At 33.4% G+C, this 19,624-nt stretch overlaps 1 protein-coding gene across 9 annotated transcripts in view; it reads right to left on the bottom strand.

Moving 5' to 3' along the window:
* The window catches only part of LOC111592072 (GATA zinc finger domain-containing protein 7), a 66,463-nt gene that overhangs the window by 41,389 nt on the left and 5,450 nt on the right, over window positions 1-19,624 (bottom strand). For 7 of the 9 annotated variants that reach the window (XM_023304084.2, XM_023304083.2, XM_023304082.2 and 4 more), the window contains exons 1-2: window positions 7,409-7,836; window positions 1,534-1,918 (exon numbers count right to left, since the gene is read on the bottom strand). In XM_023304084.2, coding sequence (XP_023159852.2) covers window positions 1,534-1,606 — 73 coding nt within the window. In that variant the 5' untranslated portion in view covers window positions 1,607-1,918; window positions 7,409-7,836. Of the gene's footprint in view, window positions 1-1,533; window positions 1,919-7,408; window positions 7,837-8,205; window positions 8,248-19,624 lie in introns of those variants that run through there. The other 2 variants (XM_023304080.2, XM_023304081.2) reach the window with 2 other exon arrangements.

Raw genomic sequence — 19,624 nt, forward strand, 5'->3', positions numbered from 1 at the left:
GCTGCGGTCTTATCGCTCAGCGCCCGCATCGGGATGGCTGCTAGCTGGGCCATCGCCTGCGTTCAGCGTGTGTGATTCATGCCGCTTAATTATGCAATTTATTAATAAAGACTCCTCACATCAGTTGGTCAAACTAACCAGCTGAGCGACGACACTGAGCGCGCGACTTCCACTCTGTTTATATACCCAATGACACTGGCTGCTGATGATCAGCTTAATCAATAAAGAAGCAACTTTATGAACAGCCGCGTAGACATAAATTATGCCCCACACCGTGATCGCTCGTAAATTGAAAGACTTCGGGTGTCGTTGACAATGTCTAGTTCGGATTTGTACCCTGGCAGAGTGTTTTTTTTACGCTGTGAAGTCTCATTAGAGGCATCTACTATTCCACAAAGTTTATTTACTGTGGAGTCAACTAACTATTTATATCTGTTTAAGTATCTAGAACCTTTAGCTTGAGCTCTTAAAGTTTTTAATTAATTTGTGTTAACTTGAACTGTTTAAAATATCAGCAGCAGCTTAAGTTATAGCAATAAGCATAGAACAATAATAAAACGTAATGCGAAGCTTTTATTAAAATGCACATAAATGCATTCAAGCTTTTTTAAATCCAGTTTTTAAAGCTTCTAAAAGCTAGCTTATGATGTTTTAGTTGTGAGTTAATCATTAACTTAGTGTCATTGTCTTTGTCTTATTTATATATATAATTCAAATAAAGCTTTCCGTACATCAGCTGGGCAAGTTGAAAGCTCTCCTTTGAAATCTTGCTTGAATAAGCTTTAAGCTAGTGTCATTAAAGTTTTGTAGTAACATTTATAAATCTCGCTTCAACTGCAATATATTAATTCAAGCAAATGTCTTGAAATAATAATCATATGAAATGGGAAGCTGTTATATAACCAGCCTAGAAAAATAACTCCAACTGCTTACAATGTAAGAAAGTCTTTGGACACAATTCATATGTCATGAGACACAATTTATATGTAAAAGAAAACTTACTATTGGCACATTACAAGCTGCTGTAAAAACGGCTTGAAAAGCAACTGAAAGCTCTTGGCTTGAAAATTAAATATGTGCTTAAAGCTTATAATGACAATTTAAGTTTAAAATATGAGCTCTTGATTGATTATAAAACAATACGAAAATGTATTGTTTAGCAAAAGTTAATTTAGAACAAACAACTTGTTGACTGTTATCCATCGTCTCTTATTGCCCTTGATTAAAATATCATTAAAGCAAACTTGGCATTCATTGAGTAAATTCTTTACTAGATTGTCGCATATCTTTATTGTGAAAAGCTAACGTGACGCAATGCTCAACTGTAGCTCTGTTTGTGAATGGGAGAGAGCTCGATTCACAGATTTTGATGTGCTTTCGGAAGTTCTTATTTGATTAACTATTAAACATATTGAAATACATATAATTTTTTTTATATATTTATATATTTTATATATTTATTATATATTTTATATATTTATATATTTATTATATATTTTATATATTTATTCATTTGCTGGTTCTTCGACTCACCTTGCTGTTCAAATGCGCCCAAATTCCAGGTGAGGGGCGTATTTAGATAGCCCGCCAGATCCAAGTGTTCCATGTTGAATGTGGCAAGTCTTGCAGCAAATTATTTTAGTTCTATTCTCTAATCTGCTATGCAGTTTTTCTTTCTTTGTTGTCCACTGCTAAATACTATAGAGTATTTGTTGTTTGTCGTTGTTGCAATCCTTAGTCTCCAAGTATCACATCGGTTCGTTTCTGATTCTTCAGGTTCTCCTCATTGAATGCAACTGGGGCATATAGCACCATTTATTTCCATTTACCTTATCGCAAGTATATTGAGTTTTTGTGCAATTCGGCGGCAGCATTCGGTACAGACTTTTGTTGTATTTTCGATAAGCGAAAACGATATCTGTAAGCAAAAAAACCAAAATGAAAAAACACCAAACAACGGCAAAGAAACGTCGTACTAATTATTGATAAGAATGAAGGCATATAGCTATATATAATGGGCAAGGAGTGTTCATATATTTACTGCATTCTGACTGAAAATCAAAGTTCAAATCATTTTTAGATCTAGATCTAAGGAATCATAAATTTGTTGCTCGAACTCATAAGATAAGGTTACAAGGTTTTAGTACATTTTTAGAGCATGTGGCAATAGAGCAAGCCGACTCTCAGCTGTTTGGCATCTTTGGATATTCTGAAAACATGCATTCGTCGTTGCTCTATTATATATCAAATATAAACTATCCATAACATAGTTTTGAACAGCTTAAAGTTGTACGCTTGTCAATATAAACGACTTTCGCTGTATTTTAAGAGTTTAGCATATTTTAGTACATCTGCAAGCTACCATCAGTATTGACTTCAGCTGTCATCTTTAAGTTTAGCACATTTTAGTACAGTTTGAAAGTGCCATTAATCAAATTAGTGGCTTCAGCTGTCTTCTAGAAGTATGCTGTATTTTAGTACAGCTTCAGCTCGTATTACTGACAACTTCAGTCATCAGATCTGCACACTTTAGTGCAGCTAAATATTTAATGACTCTATGACTTTAACTACCTCAGCACATTTCAGTACAGGCTCAAATCACCATCATAATTGACTTCAGCTGCTTTCTTTTAGTACAGCTAACAGCTTTAATTATTGGCCTTAGCTGGCTTCTATACGCTTACTATAACTTAGTGCGCTTTCAAGTAACCATCAATCATATTTGTGACTTCAGCTGTCTTTCTTGAGTTTAGCACATTTAAAAACATTTCTGGGTATTATTTTTATTGACTTCTGTCTCAAGTTTCGCACGTTTTACTACAGCTTAACATATTATTATTATTGACTTCAAAAGTGCAGTTAAAGCTAGGCGGCTTTTTAGTACTTTAAGCTCAGCACTTCTTTAGTACACCTTCAAGCTATTATTATTTATTATTATTGACTTCAGACGTTATCTATAACTTAAGTCGCCTTTAGTACGTCTCAAAGTAGCTAACATTATTCACTTCAGCTGCTTTCTACAACTTTAGAACATTTTCGTACAGCTCAAAGTAAGGCCAATCGAGCTAAATGTGTATAAGAAAACAACTGCACGCCTTCAGTATATAATTTAGCACGCTCTTCGCACGTTTCTATGTGTAAGCATCTGATTGCCAGTAGTATAAGCTGTTGCGCCTTTATGATTATTGAGTCGGGGGCGATTTAATTGCTCCAGCCGAATGCTAATAAGTATTTCTATATGCCTGGCGCACATGACGAATGTAGTATAAATATATATATATATATATGTGTGTATATTTGAAAAGCGTTGCCCCTCAAAATGCATTGCACCGTGGGCGATCGCCAATCGAGCCGAGTTGAGTCGCAAGTTGTTTGCTTCATTTGCAGCTGCATTATACTGTATATTTTTGTAAATATATATAAATATACAATATTATTTTCAATTTATAGATTTGGTTTAAGATTCTTATTTTAATGCCACGCTGGATTGCACAAACGCTCAGGCGATAACCCCATTCCCTGCCCGCACTTTTCAATGCCATAAGGGGTGAGGGCAATATTTGTATTTGTAATCCAATTTCATTTCGATTCGACACATAAACAGGGAAAATTTTTTGCTCTAACGTCATTGGGGGCCGTTCGACCTGTTGTTTATTTCGCAATTCGTGCTGTGTAAACTTCAAGCTATTTATAAATACAAAATTGGAAATACATATTGCACAATACACGTGGTACACAACGAACAGTTTTACAAAGGAAATCTAGACGAAATATATAGTTAAGAAGTAAGCAATACACAATTGAGTGCGAAATGCCACCGATATCTGACATATCGCAATATCAGGTAAACAAAACGCATTGGTTTCTTGTCTAAATTTCATAGGTAGATTGATTACAACGACAACTGACAGCCAATTGGCCAAGTGTCAAATGTATTTGTAAACACAAATTGTTTATACCAATCCAGCCAAATTCCTTCAAATAAATATTAGACATATTAATTGTCAAGACTGCGGTTTTGGGCTTGCACAGAACTAGGCGTATACTGAATTTAGTACATAAAATTAAAGCGACTATAGCTGCATGCTTGTTTATCATTTCTTGTCAAGCTTTAGTTCTACTTAAAGCGTATTTAGCTTTTAGCTCATGTACATAGATAATTTAAATTCCTTTAGTACTATATTTTCAACACGACATTACCATTTTAATACTATACGCATTTCAACTAGCTTCAGAACATATATATAGGCCACAGTATACTATTTTCGTTACTTAGTTATTTAGCGTATGTTCTACACTACTTTATCGTTTTGGTACTACTACATATAAAGCCCTAAAACCAGTGTATTTTTATTTGCAACTTTTGCAAACTTTTTAGTACATCATATTATTTTCATTAATTTTTAGTTTACTTTAGTACTTGTGTATATATTAATTAGAAACTTTTATTTTCAATGCATTATCATTTTAGTACTGCGTACTTTATAATATATATTGTTCTTCAACATTTTAGTACACTTATATACTTTTGTTTTCAATACTACATTATGACTATACATTTAACTTTTATCATTTTAGTACAAGTACTTATACCTATGACTTGAGTTAATTTAGCTTTACGACTACAGCTTATATCATGTTATCATTTTTTGCCATGTTTTAGTACTGCACACAATGCCTTTACTTTTAGTACACATATGTAGATCGCTGCCTATAATTATTTTTAGCAGTACATTATTTTTTCTAGTGAAGGGCCCTAATAATTTAACATTTAGCTCTTATCTCTAAGTTTAAAACTTGTTAAAATAATCATATTTTTAGTATTTTGAACACATTCCACACTGACGCAACAACAGCTGAACGATATTTTAACTTGTTGACGCTTTTTAGAACACATTATTTGGACAATTTTCACTTTCATGCGACTTCCTCTTTACTGTGAAAAATGAAAAACTGTCATAACTGACATGCAAATGTAACAAATCGTGCCCAATTAATCAACACAACTTTTAAAATGTTTGGAGTGTAAGACGAAACGTTTTGACAGCTGACAAAAGAAAACAAAAATAAGAGAAAACAGCGAACGGCAAACACATGTAGCGTATTAGAAGTCAGTGCTAAAACTTTGAGAGAATGACATCAATCTTATATCTGCGGCTTATCGCTGAACAACAGACAATATATAATAGCAAAAGTCGAAGCTGATTTGTGTTTCGTTTTAGTCCAACTGCTTTAGAGTTTAGATTCTTGTTTTTTTTTTTTTGTTGCTAAAAAAGATAAGATAGAAAACTATATGGAATATTACTGGCCACAAACCATGCTCTATGCAATAATTATAATTCGGAAGTTGTTTACTGAAGGCTTTGCTGCAAACATCCATCAAAAATTGGCCCACTAAGCTCAAAGACAATGAACTTTGGAGCATGCAGGAAAAAAATGCCACAGCTACATGAGGTAGGCGTATGATATGCATGCATATAAATGTATATATATATATGAGTGCAAAATGGTTAATTATATGGCTAGTGATAATGCGTTGTCCAATTGAAAGATTGTCACATGTACTAAAACCCGCAAATCAAAAAGAAGTAAAACAAAAAAAAAGGCGCACACAAGTCATTCACTCGAAATAAAGAGAAAAAGAGAAAAAGTTTGAAATTTATATAAATAAATAAGTTCACATGCCAAATTAAACGAAATGCGTCACATTTCGTACGCTGCTAAAAATAAAATGACTTAAAAAAGCAAAAGGCCTAGGCAACAACAAAACCATTTTTAGTACTAGAGGCACGAGAAGGGCAGCCAAAATGTTCTTAGAAAAGCATAAATTATTTTATTAGATAGTCTGGCCGAACACACACCAGCAGCAGCACACACAAACACACATGTATAGATATAGATAGCTATATCTATTAATCGGTCAGGAATTGCGGAAATCTTTAAGATTGTTTTAAACTCTGTGCAGCCATCTGGCTTTTAGGGATCACGCATCGTCTGCCAGTTGCCAGCAGCTTTTAATTGCAAAAGTTTACCCCAGCACAAAATGCAGTACAAAATTGTTTCATATTTTCGTTTATTTTTTATCTTTCTGTGTGTGTGTTTTTTTTTTTTTGTCGATTGTTCCTTGTGCCGGCCTGGCTACGCACTGTTGTTTGTCTGAATCTCTGTTTATTTTGGTTCATTAAATTTTGTACAATTTCGTTTGGCCTTTCGTAAACAACAAAGCTCAAAAATGAATTATTGTATAAAGGGGATCTCTGCCCGCTCTCTCGCTCTGTCTCTCGAGAATCTTTGAGCACGTTTGCATTTTGGGGCGCGTCACTTGGTCGGTCTGTCAAATGAGTCACTTGGCTTGTCTTGTTTTTGGCCAAGTATCGCACAAGCTGTACGATATTATATCGCTATAAGCCCAATGAGTAAACTGATTTACATACTTATATATTTAAGGGCATTTTCGGGTCTTAACTTAAGACTCTTTCGCATTGATATGAGTTGCTTATTTGTTAATAGCTTTGGCTAAAATGCTATGTAAACACTTTTTAGTACACTTCTTTGACTTTTTTTCGGCAAAAACAAATTTAAAACGTGAATCATACTGCAATATATATGCGAATACATTTACATCTCATTTAGTTTCCAATTCATTACGATTTAGCCGTTTAGCGAAAGCTTTGACATTATTTAAGTTGTAAAACAAGTTTTTAGTTCATTCAAAATAGAATAATATAGAATACTAATCACTTATATTATCATAAAAATATTATATTTTTAACTTTAAACCATTATTAGTACATGTAGTTTATCTTTGTTTATTTTAGTACACATATAGAATAATATAATATTTTGTTATCAAATTGAGCTCACAATGAAAACATTTTTAAATTGTAATTCAAATTGAATCTTATCTTCATATTGAAGAGAGAAATGGCGTTTTCGTATAACTTTTTATAAAGCTACAGGTTTTAGAAGTTTTAGTATTGTATTTAGTACATTTTTAGATTCATACACTCAGAGTCTTTTACATTTAGAACATTTTTCAGTTTGAGTTTTTGCATTTCTGCGAGTTTTTATTAACCTTATGAAATAATGATTCCGTCATGGAAACTATATAATATATTAAAGTTCTTTTTACTTTACTTTTTAGTACATATAAAATAATCTTTTACATTTAGTACACTTGAAATACCAATTATCGTTCAAGTATATATGTAGAGATGCACGCGCTTATTGCTTTCAGAACACAAATATTCAATATTTACCAATCGCACACATTTGTTATCTGTCCGTCTATGCAATATATATATAAATATATATATATATATATATCTTTATATATAGACACAAAAAGTTTACATTTTGCAAGCCACTCCCATTTAGAGCAGAGATGTGTCAGACGCAAATTTCTCACCTGTATTCGTTAAGAATCAGTTCGTTCGTTACGTGTAATCCTTAAACGTTGTGCTAAAACCTCAACATTTGTAACACCAAGGTAATAAAAAAAATCATATTTAGCTCATGACAGAATTGAGTTAAATGTCGTATGAAACTTGTTATCTTATTAGAACATAACAAATAGTGCGCTGTGATAAGCGTCGCGTTGGTCGAAATAGAAATGGATAAATGCTTTATTTTTGTTGGCAATTTCACTGCCAATTTTCGCGCAGTTCGAATGTGTACTAAAATGTGCGCTCATTTAGTACGGGGCTAAAGGCGAAAGGTGTGCGCGTATCAAAGAAAAAAACAAAAACAGAACACAGAAAAGTGAAGGCGACAGCGACTGACGACATTTCCGAAACGCCGACCGCAGCGTCTGAGGTGCGCTTAAGTACTAGGCAGCAGAAAAAAACAACACAACACAACACACATACACTCATACACACTCGCACACACACTCTCGTTACTCGCCGCGTCGACGGCGACACGAACATAATTCTTGTTTGCTTTGTTGCTTTTGTTTTTGCTTTTTAGTATTTATTTACAATTTAATAATTTTCAACGCAGCGAATCGGCAATTCGTGCGACTGCCGAACATTGCAGCAGCGGCAGCAACAGCAAAAGCGCAGACACAAATACGAATACATATATCATCGCAGCACAGATAATGATTGTAAATTTATATATTTGTTAACGGGAAACGCCACGCGTAATCAGCAGCCGCAACGCCCACGCATTACTATTTGTTGATAGCCGCCAATTGGCGCTTACCCCATTTGCTGATCATCGCGCGCCTCCATTCCACACGAGTTGGCAAACCAAACTGGTCAGCCAAATGGTCAGCACACGGTGTCGCCCGGCTCTCTTTCTCTTTTGCATACAAACGTGAATCAAGTCAAGTGGCCAAAGACATCAACAACAAAACAAAAGGGAAAATATTTAATCATTGTGATAAGGTTTATCAGCCTATAATATCTGTCTTGGACAGCAGTTAAGACTCAAGTACATTGGGCACAAGGCAACACTGACAATCTAGGCGATCAGCTGGCAACAAATTCACAAAAAAGAACACGAATCTTGTCTCAGCCCTCGCTCAGTTGTACTAAAAGTGAAGTTATGATGTTTGTCATCGTTTTAATTGCACTCAGTGAAGGTAAGGCTTGTGTTTATGCTTAGCATCATTAACAATAAACTTAAGCTCTTAGAGTACACTGCGAAAAACAATGAAGTGAGATTATTTGTTTTAGTACACTTATGATAAAATGAACTGCACAAAGTGTCGCTGGTGGTTTCTTGGTAGTAAAACTAAATTACTTTCGCATAGGCTTGCGTTGATCTGGATCTGGTTGGATAGCATTGCGAGAGATTTCATTAACCACTCGTTGCTCAGTTGCACTAAAAGTGCAGATATGCTCTTTGTCATCGTTTTAATTGCACTCGGTGAAGGTAACTTAAGCTCTTAGAGTACACAGCGAAAAATGATAGAGCAAGAAGCTGATATTATCTGTCTCAGTTTGATACAACAAAATTTAGCTGGCGGCCTAAATTAAGTCGATTGATTTGTGTTATCTCTAAATGTTAAAATTTGCTCTAGAAATATTGAATTGGATTGGTAGAGATTACACAAATCGATTCTCATTCGTCACTCAGTTATACCTAAAGTGAATATTTGTTGTCTTTGCTTATAGATACTTTATGAGCCTTAGCAACATTTAGTTTACCCAGAGGTATTAGTACTAAAACTAAATATGATGTGTAAAAGCTTGTGTTCAACTAAATAAGTTCTCAATAATAATTAGTAATAATTAATCAAAAGTGTACTAAAAATATTCTATAAACGACCTTAAAATTATGATTTGCTGCAGGTTCTTTATAATGCTTAGGAGTCGTACTAGTTTAAATGCAAAAAATGCAGGAACATGCTTAGTTTATTTGAAAACTTTTTAGTACTCTTGTACTAAAATTAGATTAATTGTATAAAGTGTAGCTAGTAGTGTTTTGGTACGAAATAAAATCAATGTAAGCTTGAGTAGATCTAAACAAATTCTAGAAATGTATTAAAATCAGTTTAATTAAATTTTTTAACGATGCAAATATTTGGCAAATTTCGTAATATTTACATAAATAACTATTTGATTATATTAATTAAAAAAGTCAAATTGAGAACTGGAGTAAAACTTTGGTTTTTATGACAAAATAACATGAGGTTGAACGAAATATTCAAAAATAAATCTTACAGCTAAATTAGTTTGTCATAAAATTCCATCCATAAATATCTTAAATCCAAGAACCCATGAATAGACTAGAGAAGCTAAGATATAAATTATTATTACTCAATTAACTCTTTTAAACTTTTTCTGTTCAGCAAAAAAAGCTGAGAAGTGGCAGAGGCAATTCCATATAATTTCTTTGTTTTTGCAGAGCGTCATTAAAAATGTTATTAACGACAAAGAAAATAGTGTGTTTAAGTGATTTCTATAAACAAGCTGTCAGCTTGAGCTAAAAAAGAATCAGTTTATTCAATTGCCAAACAGATAAGATCTCTAATCTTACAATCCTAATGAACCCTAAGTGAACTTTGGTCGACTGCATGATGGCGTTGTTGTTAACGCCTTTCTCTCGCCTAGTCAGATGAATTCGAGTGCAGCTCGCATTTAGTTGATCATTTGCTTTTTATTTCGCACACTCTTCGCTGTCAAAGTTGAAAGTGTAATAAACTTGCGTGTGAAACGCACGAAAATTTTGAACAAAAGGCGCGCTCGCATTTCTATTCATACATTTTGCACACAACTCAACATCGGGCCTGGCTGATGGACTTTCACTTTCCTCTGGCCACGAACAAAATTAAAAGAGATTCATTAACATTTTGTTTTTGTTCATTCGCTAGGGTTCCACAGAGTTTATAAAACAAAAAATGGAAGACATTGTGATGTGCACGACTAGAAGATGCCCTAACATTAATGAAATCTTAGTTTTCCATAGAACTTCCAAACAATAGAAGATTTAAGATACCCTGAACCTAATTCCATGCATAGAAAGTGAAGAAGAGATAGATAGATAGAGAAAGAGAGGGAGACACTCATCACGCTTTTTCTACAGTCCTTCCCAAAGAAAAATGAATTATAGAATAAGGTCCTTTTTAAATAATCTTGATATATAAATTCAAATTCATATAATTTAAATTCATATAATTTAAATTCATATAAATTTAAAATTCATATAAATAAATATATTCAAACCCCGAAAAACTTATAATCTACATATTCATCAAGAGCTTGCATAGCTTAGATAATTTTCATATTAAGCCAAGTAGATACAACGACATTTATTTTATTTTATTTTTATTGAAATGGCAAACAGACTTAGCTATATCAGACTCAAAAGCTCGTGCAAGTTGAGAATATATTTATATATATTAATAATACATTTATAGTATATATTTATAGTACTAACCACGCGCTCTTCTGCCAATTACAAACCTTGGCTCAAAACAGTCATACCCTTTTCAGCTACCTGTAATTTTTATAGGGCATCAAGTAAAAATTGTAAACAATTGTCGAGACTTGAGCTGATGCGATTCAAATCCAAAGCCAAAACTAAAACTAAAACTAAAAGTCTCAAACTCGTCTCAAGTCGACTCGTCTCGACTCGACATGTCTGAAACTCCTACACAATAAAACTTTGCACAATTGCAAACTCATTTTTGGGCTTTTATTTTTTGTTATTTTTTGTCTTGCCTCAATTGCGCTGCGGCTTCTTCTTCAGGCTGCCTTTTGGCCATTTGCAGTTTGCGGAAAGCTTACGAAATTTTTACCTCCAGCCGTGTATTGTTTATTGTCTTGTTGCTGTTGATGTTGCTGTGGTTGTTACCGGCCATTCTCAGGAGTTGTGCAACGCCGCTTGCAACTGGAACTTTTCACAGTGCACTGCAGTGCAGGAAGTTTTCGCATGAAAAGTGAATGCCAGACACCCACAAATAGTAAATAGACAGTTAATGAGTTGTATATAGAGGTATACATAAGACCAGGTAGGAGCTTATTAATTGATCTCGTGCCTTAGTGGCACGCCTTCTGTTTCAGTTTTACTGATTGCTTATGCAAATTGGGTTTAGCTCATTATAAGTCATATTTTCTGCTCTAATGAAATATACGAAGCGATTGGCAACCTTGCGGATTAATTTCTGTCAGTTTGTGGTCCAATAATTTGACCGTACTTTTACAATAACTGTTATTTTTTCCTGCTTTCGTAACTGTGCCGAATCTTTTTATTTGTTTCTCGCCTTTTTTGCTCAGTGTATATGGTGACATTTTTATTGCAAACAAACACAAATCGCCAAATCATTTGTGCAAATACAAGTAAAGTTCGTGGGAAAACCGCAAGACTTGTTGCGATTTGATTTTTGCTTTGTTTTGTGTGGCAATTTATTAAGCTTCTCTCTCTCCCACTCTCTGTCTTTCTAGCCTTAACTTGAGAGACTTTATAGAGTTCATCGTCATCATGTTCATTATGCAAAAATGCGCTTTGCGAAGCTCTCTATAAATAATTTATTGTTGTTGCTGCCTGAAATGCAAATAATTGTATAAATCATCGTTTATCTTGTTTACGATTTCGTCATAGCAACTGTAACATGTTCTAAATGCGTCTTTAGTACTCATAATGAATGCGTAATACTTGAAGATGCTTTTTAATCTGTGCATTAAGCAGTACTTAACCCAATAACTTTTATTGTTTTGCTAGTTATTACAGATATTTTTGAAACGAGCTTATTATTGTTGTTACATAAGAAAATAGTACTTGACGGCAGTCTGTCTTGAAAACCATTTTATAAATAATTATAATTTATTTTGCTTTCTTTTTGTTTCTTTCAACAACATAGCACTACAAACTGTACTCCCATATCCAACATAGTTGCCAGAAGCCCCAGACACAGTATAAGACTCAAGAGGGCAGCCCATCACATTTACCAGATTGCTTCGCTTAAATCATTCTCAATATTGAAATAGCCTCACCTCAACTCAAACAAACAAGTCTAGTTTTACATACTATCATCCAATACTCTTGCACAAGTCTCTACACAGCAACAGCAAACTGGAAAAGCATTAACAAATGCTAACACTCAATAAATATTAAATTTATAAAAGAAATATTCCAATTTCATTTATTAATATTTATTGTATTTATACTCCTTCAGCAAGTGAAACAATCATATTAACTATATCCCTCTTGTTGTTCCTATAACAGTCTTCATGAAAGCAAAACTTGGAACTATTTGGAACATATAATCAAGTCCCATTCCGCTACGCCCCCTAGGGCATATGGGAATGGGAATTACTCTATCTTTTAATGTTATTATCCTTACATATCGAGCCTATACTTGCGTAAGCCAATTTACCTACAAATATATTCTTTATTTAGATATATATTTACGAAAATAAGAAATTAACATATTTTAGCACAGTTTTATAGATTTAAATCTTTAATTTGAAAAAATAGTCTGCAGCCATCATTTCATTAAAATATTATTATTTATTATAATTATATTAAAGTAATTAAACTATTTTGAGTAATTTTTTACTTTTATTATTTTTAATTATATTTTATTATTATATATAAGATTAATACAAATCTTTTAAATAATAATAGAACTATTATAATAAATTATATATTATTAAAATATTTATATTTATATATAAATATATATATATTTATATAATATTAAAAATTATATTAAAGTAAGCAATTATTATTTCAAAGAAAATATTCTGCAGTGGATTTTTTATACAATTTTTTTAATCTTCTTAAGGCCAAAATTCGTTTCCTGCAAGCACATTTAAATCATTAAAGATAATTTTGATTTTCAGAGTTTAAAAAAGCTTATAAAATTGTTTTCCACTCAATTTACAGTTAACAAATTGATTTATTACATGAATTCCATTTACATAGCCGAAATCGTTAAATATAAAAGTTTTTTAAACGCAAATTTACTAAGACATTTTTAATATACTTATAATTTAGTGCATCATAAGCTATTTCCTAATTTAGAGAGTATGTTATAATACACATTCATATACTATATATATATATATATATATATATATATATATATATATATATATATATATATATATATATATATATATATATATATATACCTTATTAACAAACAAACGCAACTTGTAAATTAATGTTAATTAAGCTAAATTTTTAAACACACCTACTTTTAGAGAAATATTTAAAATACAGTCAAAAGCAACTCATTTTATTATAATAAAAAGACAGTTGTTTTAAAAAAGTATGTTAAATAAATGAAAAATCATATTACAGCTCATTGAGAGCAGACGTGCTGTAAAAGTATATTTTCTCCGACTGCAACATGAAGAATATTAATAAATCAAAGCTGCTCTTCACACCCGGAACTCGGGTAGCGCCCATTTTGTTCCAGTTTAGCCCTGGCTCTCGTCTCTCAACATTTCTGTCATGCACATATGTATGTGACTAGGCGAAAATTCCTAACTGCGAAATTCGCAGCGCAATTTGCAATGCATAAAAATGCCATTAGGCAGAAATTAAACATTTTGAATAGCAAACTGCGAGAAGATGTTGTGCCAGTCCGAACATGGCAGAACGGCAGCGCGAACGAGGGGCATAGCCGCACACGACTGTGTGCCAAATTCGCGTGGAAGTAGCACAAGAGTTGCAAATATTTATTAAGGACGGGAGAGAAAAAGTAAATAACAACATACAAAAAAGGTAAAAAAAATACAAAGATACGCCGAAAGAAACAATGAATGAGCAGCAGGCTGACGAGCAGACGTGGGCCACAGCCAGACACGCCTCAGCGCTTGCGCAGCAGCAGCAGCAGCAGCTACAACTACAGTAAAGACTGGCACTTAAGAATCCAGCTTTTGAACGGCCGCCAGTCAGGCAAACCCAAACACGTCGTCATCGTCATCCAGCAAATGATAAGCCCAGTTAGACAGACAGATTGGACAGCAACGGAATGACGGCGGGAAAGTAGGTGGGCGTTTAATCAACAGCTACGTATGCAACGGATCGGTTCGGTTCGGTTCGCTTTGGCTTTAAGAGCACTGGGAACGTGGGTGCAGCAATATACGTGCAACGCTTGCAGATTCAGTTAACTGGAATCTGGAATAATGGTAGCTCTACAGCTGGGGTTCAGTCCATAAATTAGACTCTACTTTGATTTGAATTTATCGCAGCTACCTTTTCATTTCTTCATTCTGGCTGCGGTCGCTTGATTAAGTTTTCCCATTTACTTTCCGTTCCTCTCACACTTTTGCTGATTGCTTTGCTTCTTTATTTCTTCTGTGTAAAACGAAACGCAACGAAATGAAACCGCAAATGCAGACCAAAATTGTCGTCAAGTAAATTATGGCCATTTGGGCTAGTGCCCGGTGTAGAGTTCAGCTCAGTTCTGTGGGAACAAGGTCATCCAAGGTACTTGCTTGCCACAGTTGGGAATAAAGTTGAATTGGAACTGTGCACTGGGAAAACAAAATACAAAAAAAAAACAGAATTTAACACGGCCCTTGAAAGTGCTGTTATAACTGAACGAAAGACAGAGATAACAGAGGTCACCTTTGTGCAAACAATTTTGTGAATGAGAAAAGCTACAGTGAAATTTTCTTTACTTGGTCGATTACAATTACAATTACAGCGTGAAGAAGCTTTCAAAATTATGAACAACTTAAAAAAATGTAGTTGGTTTTTAAAAAAAAGTTGTAGAAAACGTAGTTGTCAACAAGAAAATAAATTTGCAAATAAAAAAAAAATGATATATACTAAATAATCTAACATAAAAATTAAAAAAATATATAAAAGTGTTATGATATTAAAAAAAAATATATATATATAAAAAAAATATATATATATATATATATATATATATATAAATCTGGTAACTAAAGGCACGAAGTTAAAACCAGAAGAAATGTCTCTCAGATACATTTTAGTTCAACAAATTAATTCAGAAATAAATTTTCTTTTCAACGATTGAAAATTAATGAAAACTAAAATTAAAAGAGTCATCTTTGAAATTTTAAAAGAGTTGTAAAAGTTAAGACAAAAATATATTAAGATTAGAATCAAGAAATAAATATAGGAAAACATTACAAAAAAAATTCATTTATGTGACTTTGGATAAGGTTTTGCTTCACATTCATTCACCATTCAAATGACAGCTTAAGAATTAAACACATAAACTGCATTATCAATCATACAAACAGCTTTTGCACTTATAGAATCGTTATAAAAACAAGCTTTCAATACTTTTATAATTTTTTTAAAAAATAAATTGCCAGCTAAGTGAACAGTTCTCACAGCAAAAGGTTTGGGAACAACGTTCAAATAATAAAAATTCAGTTCTAAATCTTCTGAGTCAATTAGCACGTGGCACAAAGAATAAACTAATCCTACATAAAATATTACATTTTTTTAAATAAAAATTTTAATGACAACTCATAAATTATAAGTTACCTAGAAGAATTCTACAATAGCCAACACAGAAACAACCTTGGGCTTGTAGACCAATTTAGCTGAGATACACACATGACCTGCGCCTATGGAGAACAATAAATAAATAAAAGAAAAAAAGTAAAAATACAAAGCTTACCAGGAAATTTTCTAAGCCACGGGCAACATTAACACTCTAGCTAAAAATATATACAAATAAATTTATACATATATATATTTTATATGTCAATGGGAGTCAATAAAAAATGACGCCGAAATTACATAAATTATGCAAATTTAGGCCAAGATAGCCAAAAGAGGTAGTCGAACTATAAAAAAAATCGAAAAAAAAAATCCAAACAAAAACGAACAAAAAAAACCAAAACAAAAAGCTGTTCATAAACAAAAAGAAATCAAACCGTGTCCAAACGAACACCTACACCAAAAAAAAATCCCATGTGTCAAAATCTTAACAAACGTAACACTTAAAACATTTATATATATATACATATAAATATTTTTGTGTATTGTCATAGGATAGCTAGTTATTTGTCGTCGGCCAACATAATAATACGAACAGAAGACAGATGGACAACTGTTGAGTGCAAAGGAGTCAAGTCGTTTATGAAAATTAGTATTTGAATGGTGAAAGTTGTGACAGCAAAATGAAAAAAACTCTCAATCAAATGCACAATAATTGCTAACAAATTAACAAAATGAATTTTCAATTAAACCCATTGAACCGTCCCGACTGTAAAAGTGTGGCCAATTGCCGGCCAGCGGAAGTTTCAACAGCAAAAGTTTTCAACACAAAGAAAAACCGCTGAAGATTTCAAAAGAATTGAGAGCCGCAGTTCATTCAACTTCATGCCTAACGCTAATCAAGAGCTAAACAAAAACAATTACCCAGTCTAGCAAAAAAGTAAAAAATAAAATAATCAACTAAGAAAAAAATAAGAAGAAATCCCAAAGAGTCGCAGAAGCTTGCACAGCTTGCTGCTGGCCAGGAAATTAGTGGGCATTACATTTGTGGTACGTGTTGGCATGGCTAAAACTAAAATCGTTCACTTAAACAATTTGCGCGATTTGTTACGACTTTGGTTATTGGCCAAAAATTGATTCGAACTGGTTAAGCGGAGGTCACAACAATTTAATGCCAAAACCAGCAATACATGTAATAGATCAATGGATCAAGGTAAAAAGACAAATAGCTTCCTAATACTTTGGCATTACGTGTGAAAAATATGATAATGGATAGTTTGATAGTTTGTTTAATACATATAGTCATTTTCTAGTCATATCTTTATAGCTATACCTTTGTTTTGTCTTTCTCTCTCTCAAGATACGTATTTGATCTTTTCCTCCTCCTCTCACTCTCTCTCTCTCTCTCTCAATCTCTCTTTTGCTCTCTTTCTTTTTCTCTTTGTTTCTTTCTTTGTTTCTCTCTGTTTTTCTGTCTCTCAGAATTTCTCTGACCTTTGATCTCTCTCTCTCCCTCACTTATTCGCTCTTTCTGACCCTTTTACTGTTTCTCATTCGTTCTTTCTCTATCATGCCCTTTCTTTCTTACCCTTTTACTCTCTCTCTCTTTCGCTCCTGCTATGCCATTTTGTCCCCTGTTCTCTTCTTCCCTCTTAGGTTTCATTTATGTCTTCCTTTCTCGTTCTTCATTGCTCTCTTCAGACCTCCATTACGCATCCGAAGATATCTACATCAAGTAAAACAAATCCAACAATTCGTTAAATAAATGACTCCACTTTGCCAACTCGGCTGCACAGCACTCCAATTTGATCGCATATTAAAGGCAATCTGAGGAGATACTGACTACAAAGAAAACGTTTCATTTCATTTTTGCAGCTGATCTGGAGATCGGCAACAATCTTAGACCGGATCTGGCAGCAGCATTTAATAATTGTTTCAATTTTTCCATCTTAATGCGAATGCTACGAAAACTGCAATGGAGCGTGAATGTGAGTATGTATCTAAATATTTGTATAAAAACCAGTTTGCATTGCTGTTTCTCAAGCCACTGTTTGGTCTGTTGTGCCGTGTGCCCATGTAGCATGCAAATCGGCAGCGTTATTAGTCATTATGTGGTTCCGCACTTGTGCGGCAATGGATCCGTGTTTATGCTATGCAGTAAAAGCCATGCCAAGAGCCGAAACTGAATCTGAATCTGAATCTGAAGCTAAACATTGGTACGGCCTTCACGCTACCCGCTGAGCCAGCAGCTTCAATTCATTTGCGGGGCCCAAAATGGGGCGTCGAAAATTGTTAAATGATTGAATTTGATTTGCTCGCAAGACCGAACAAGCTGCTGAAATGCCTTTACTAAATGCATACAGAGCGCCTGTTGAAAGTTACATTTTTTTTGGGGAAATGTGGCTGCTGCGGTTCGGTCATGGACCAAATCTGTGCCGCTTGAAAATGCTAATGAGCATATGTGTAGATGGTAAAAGAAACAGCAGAAGTGTAAAGATAAACTTATTAAAATGCCATTATTAACTCTCTACTTTGCTAGTTAATTATTTAGTGGGAAGAAACAAAAATCGAAACCATTTTTACTGTGCATATTTCAAAATGGTTTCTGAAATGATATAATTATATTTATAGTTTCTCAATTGAGATGCATAGAGAGCTGGCTTAACTATTTTTAGCTTTCAGCTTTATACATTTTGCATACCTGGCTGCCATTTCAATCAAGACAATTGCTTAGTCTGCTCACATTTGAGACAAGTCTTTAAACTGAATATACATGGCTTATTTAATTGCGAAACGAAGGCGAATCAAGCTAAATGCGAATATATCTCAATATCAGTGTAAAATGATATGTGAAATTGATTGTCAAAGGAAGACAACAGGCGCTTTTTCACAATAAAAAAAAGAAAAAGTTACAGCAGGAGTGAGTATTAAATATTTATATATAAATAAATATATATATTTATAATTTATAAAAAATACTTATATACATATATGTTATATATTACCGTTAAACTTGCACTAAGCTTTACTTCATTTCAAGTTCTCATGACTTGAAAGTTCATTCATTTTACGAAATCAACAAAATTAATTGCGTATAATGAATGGAAAACGCAAATCTTTATGCATAAAGGTTTCTTTTTGTATAACTATTGTTGATCTTTCTCATACGCAGAGTCTACACACACATGATCTTTGGCAGCTCCGTCATTCGTGTGTACAACAATGGCATATAAAAGTTGCCAGTCAAAGCAGCACATAAATGTGAGAAGATTCTCAACAGCATTTTTTTTACATTTTAATTAGAATTTTCAACAAATGCTGACGAAAGAGCAAAAACAGAGAAGCATAAAAGTCAACAGCTTTTTTAAGCTTAATTCGTTTGAGGCATTGTCATAATAAATAAAACCTTTTTTAACATTCGTGTTTTTTTTTGTGCGCTAACAGCGTTTCAATGAACTTTAGCCAACACATTTTTGTATGTCAAAGTTGAGCGACAGCTACGAAAACTGGTTGACTTTTATTATTTTTCAATTAGAGCGTTATTGGGTACCCAACGCAAACCAAGCCCAGCTCAAACCATTGGCCATTGAGTTCAGTTCAATAAGCCGACTTGCAACAAATGTCAAAAGCTCTAAGCCACAGAAAAGAGAGTGGCGAGGCGACACTTTCTACTCGGACTCTGAATGAGCTTCAAGTCCGATCGAGTGTGCGTGCCGTCTTTAATCAGGTCAACGCG

The sequence above is a fragment of the Drosophila hydei genome, unplaced genomic scaffold, assembly GCF_003285905.1.
Source record: "Drosophila hydei strain 15085-1641.00,03,60 unplaced genomic scaffold, DhydRS2 tig00000149-arrow-pilon, whole genome shotgun sequence".
NCBI classification, from domain to species: domain Eukaryota; kingdom Metazoa; phylum Arthropoda; class Insecta; order Diptera; family Drosophilidae; genus Drosophila; species Drosophila hydei.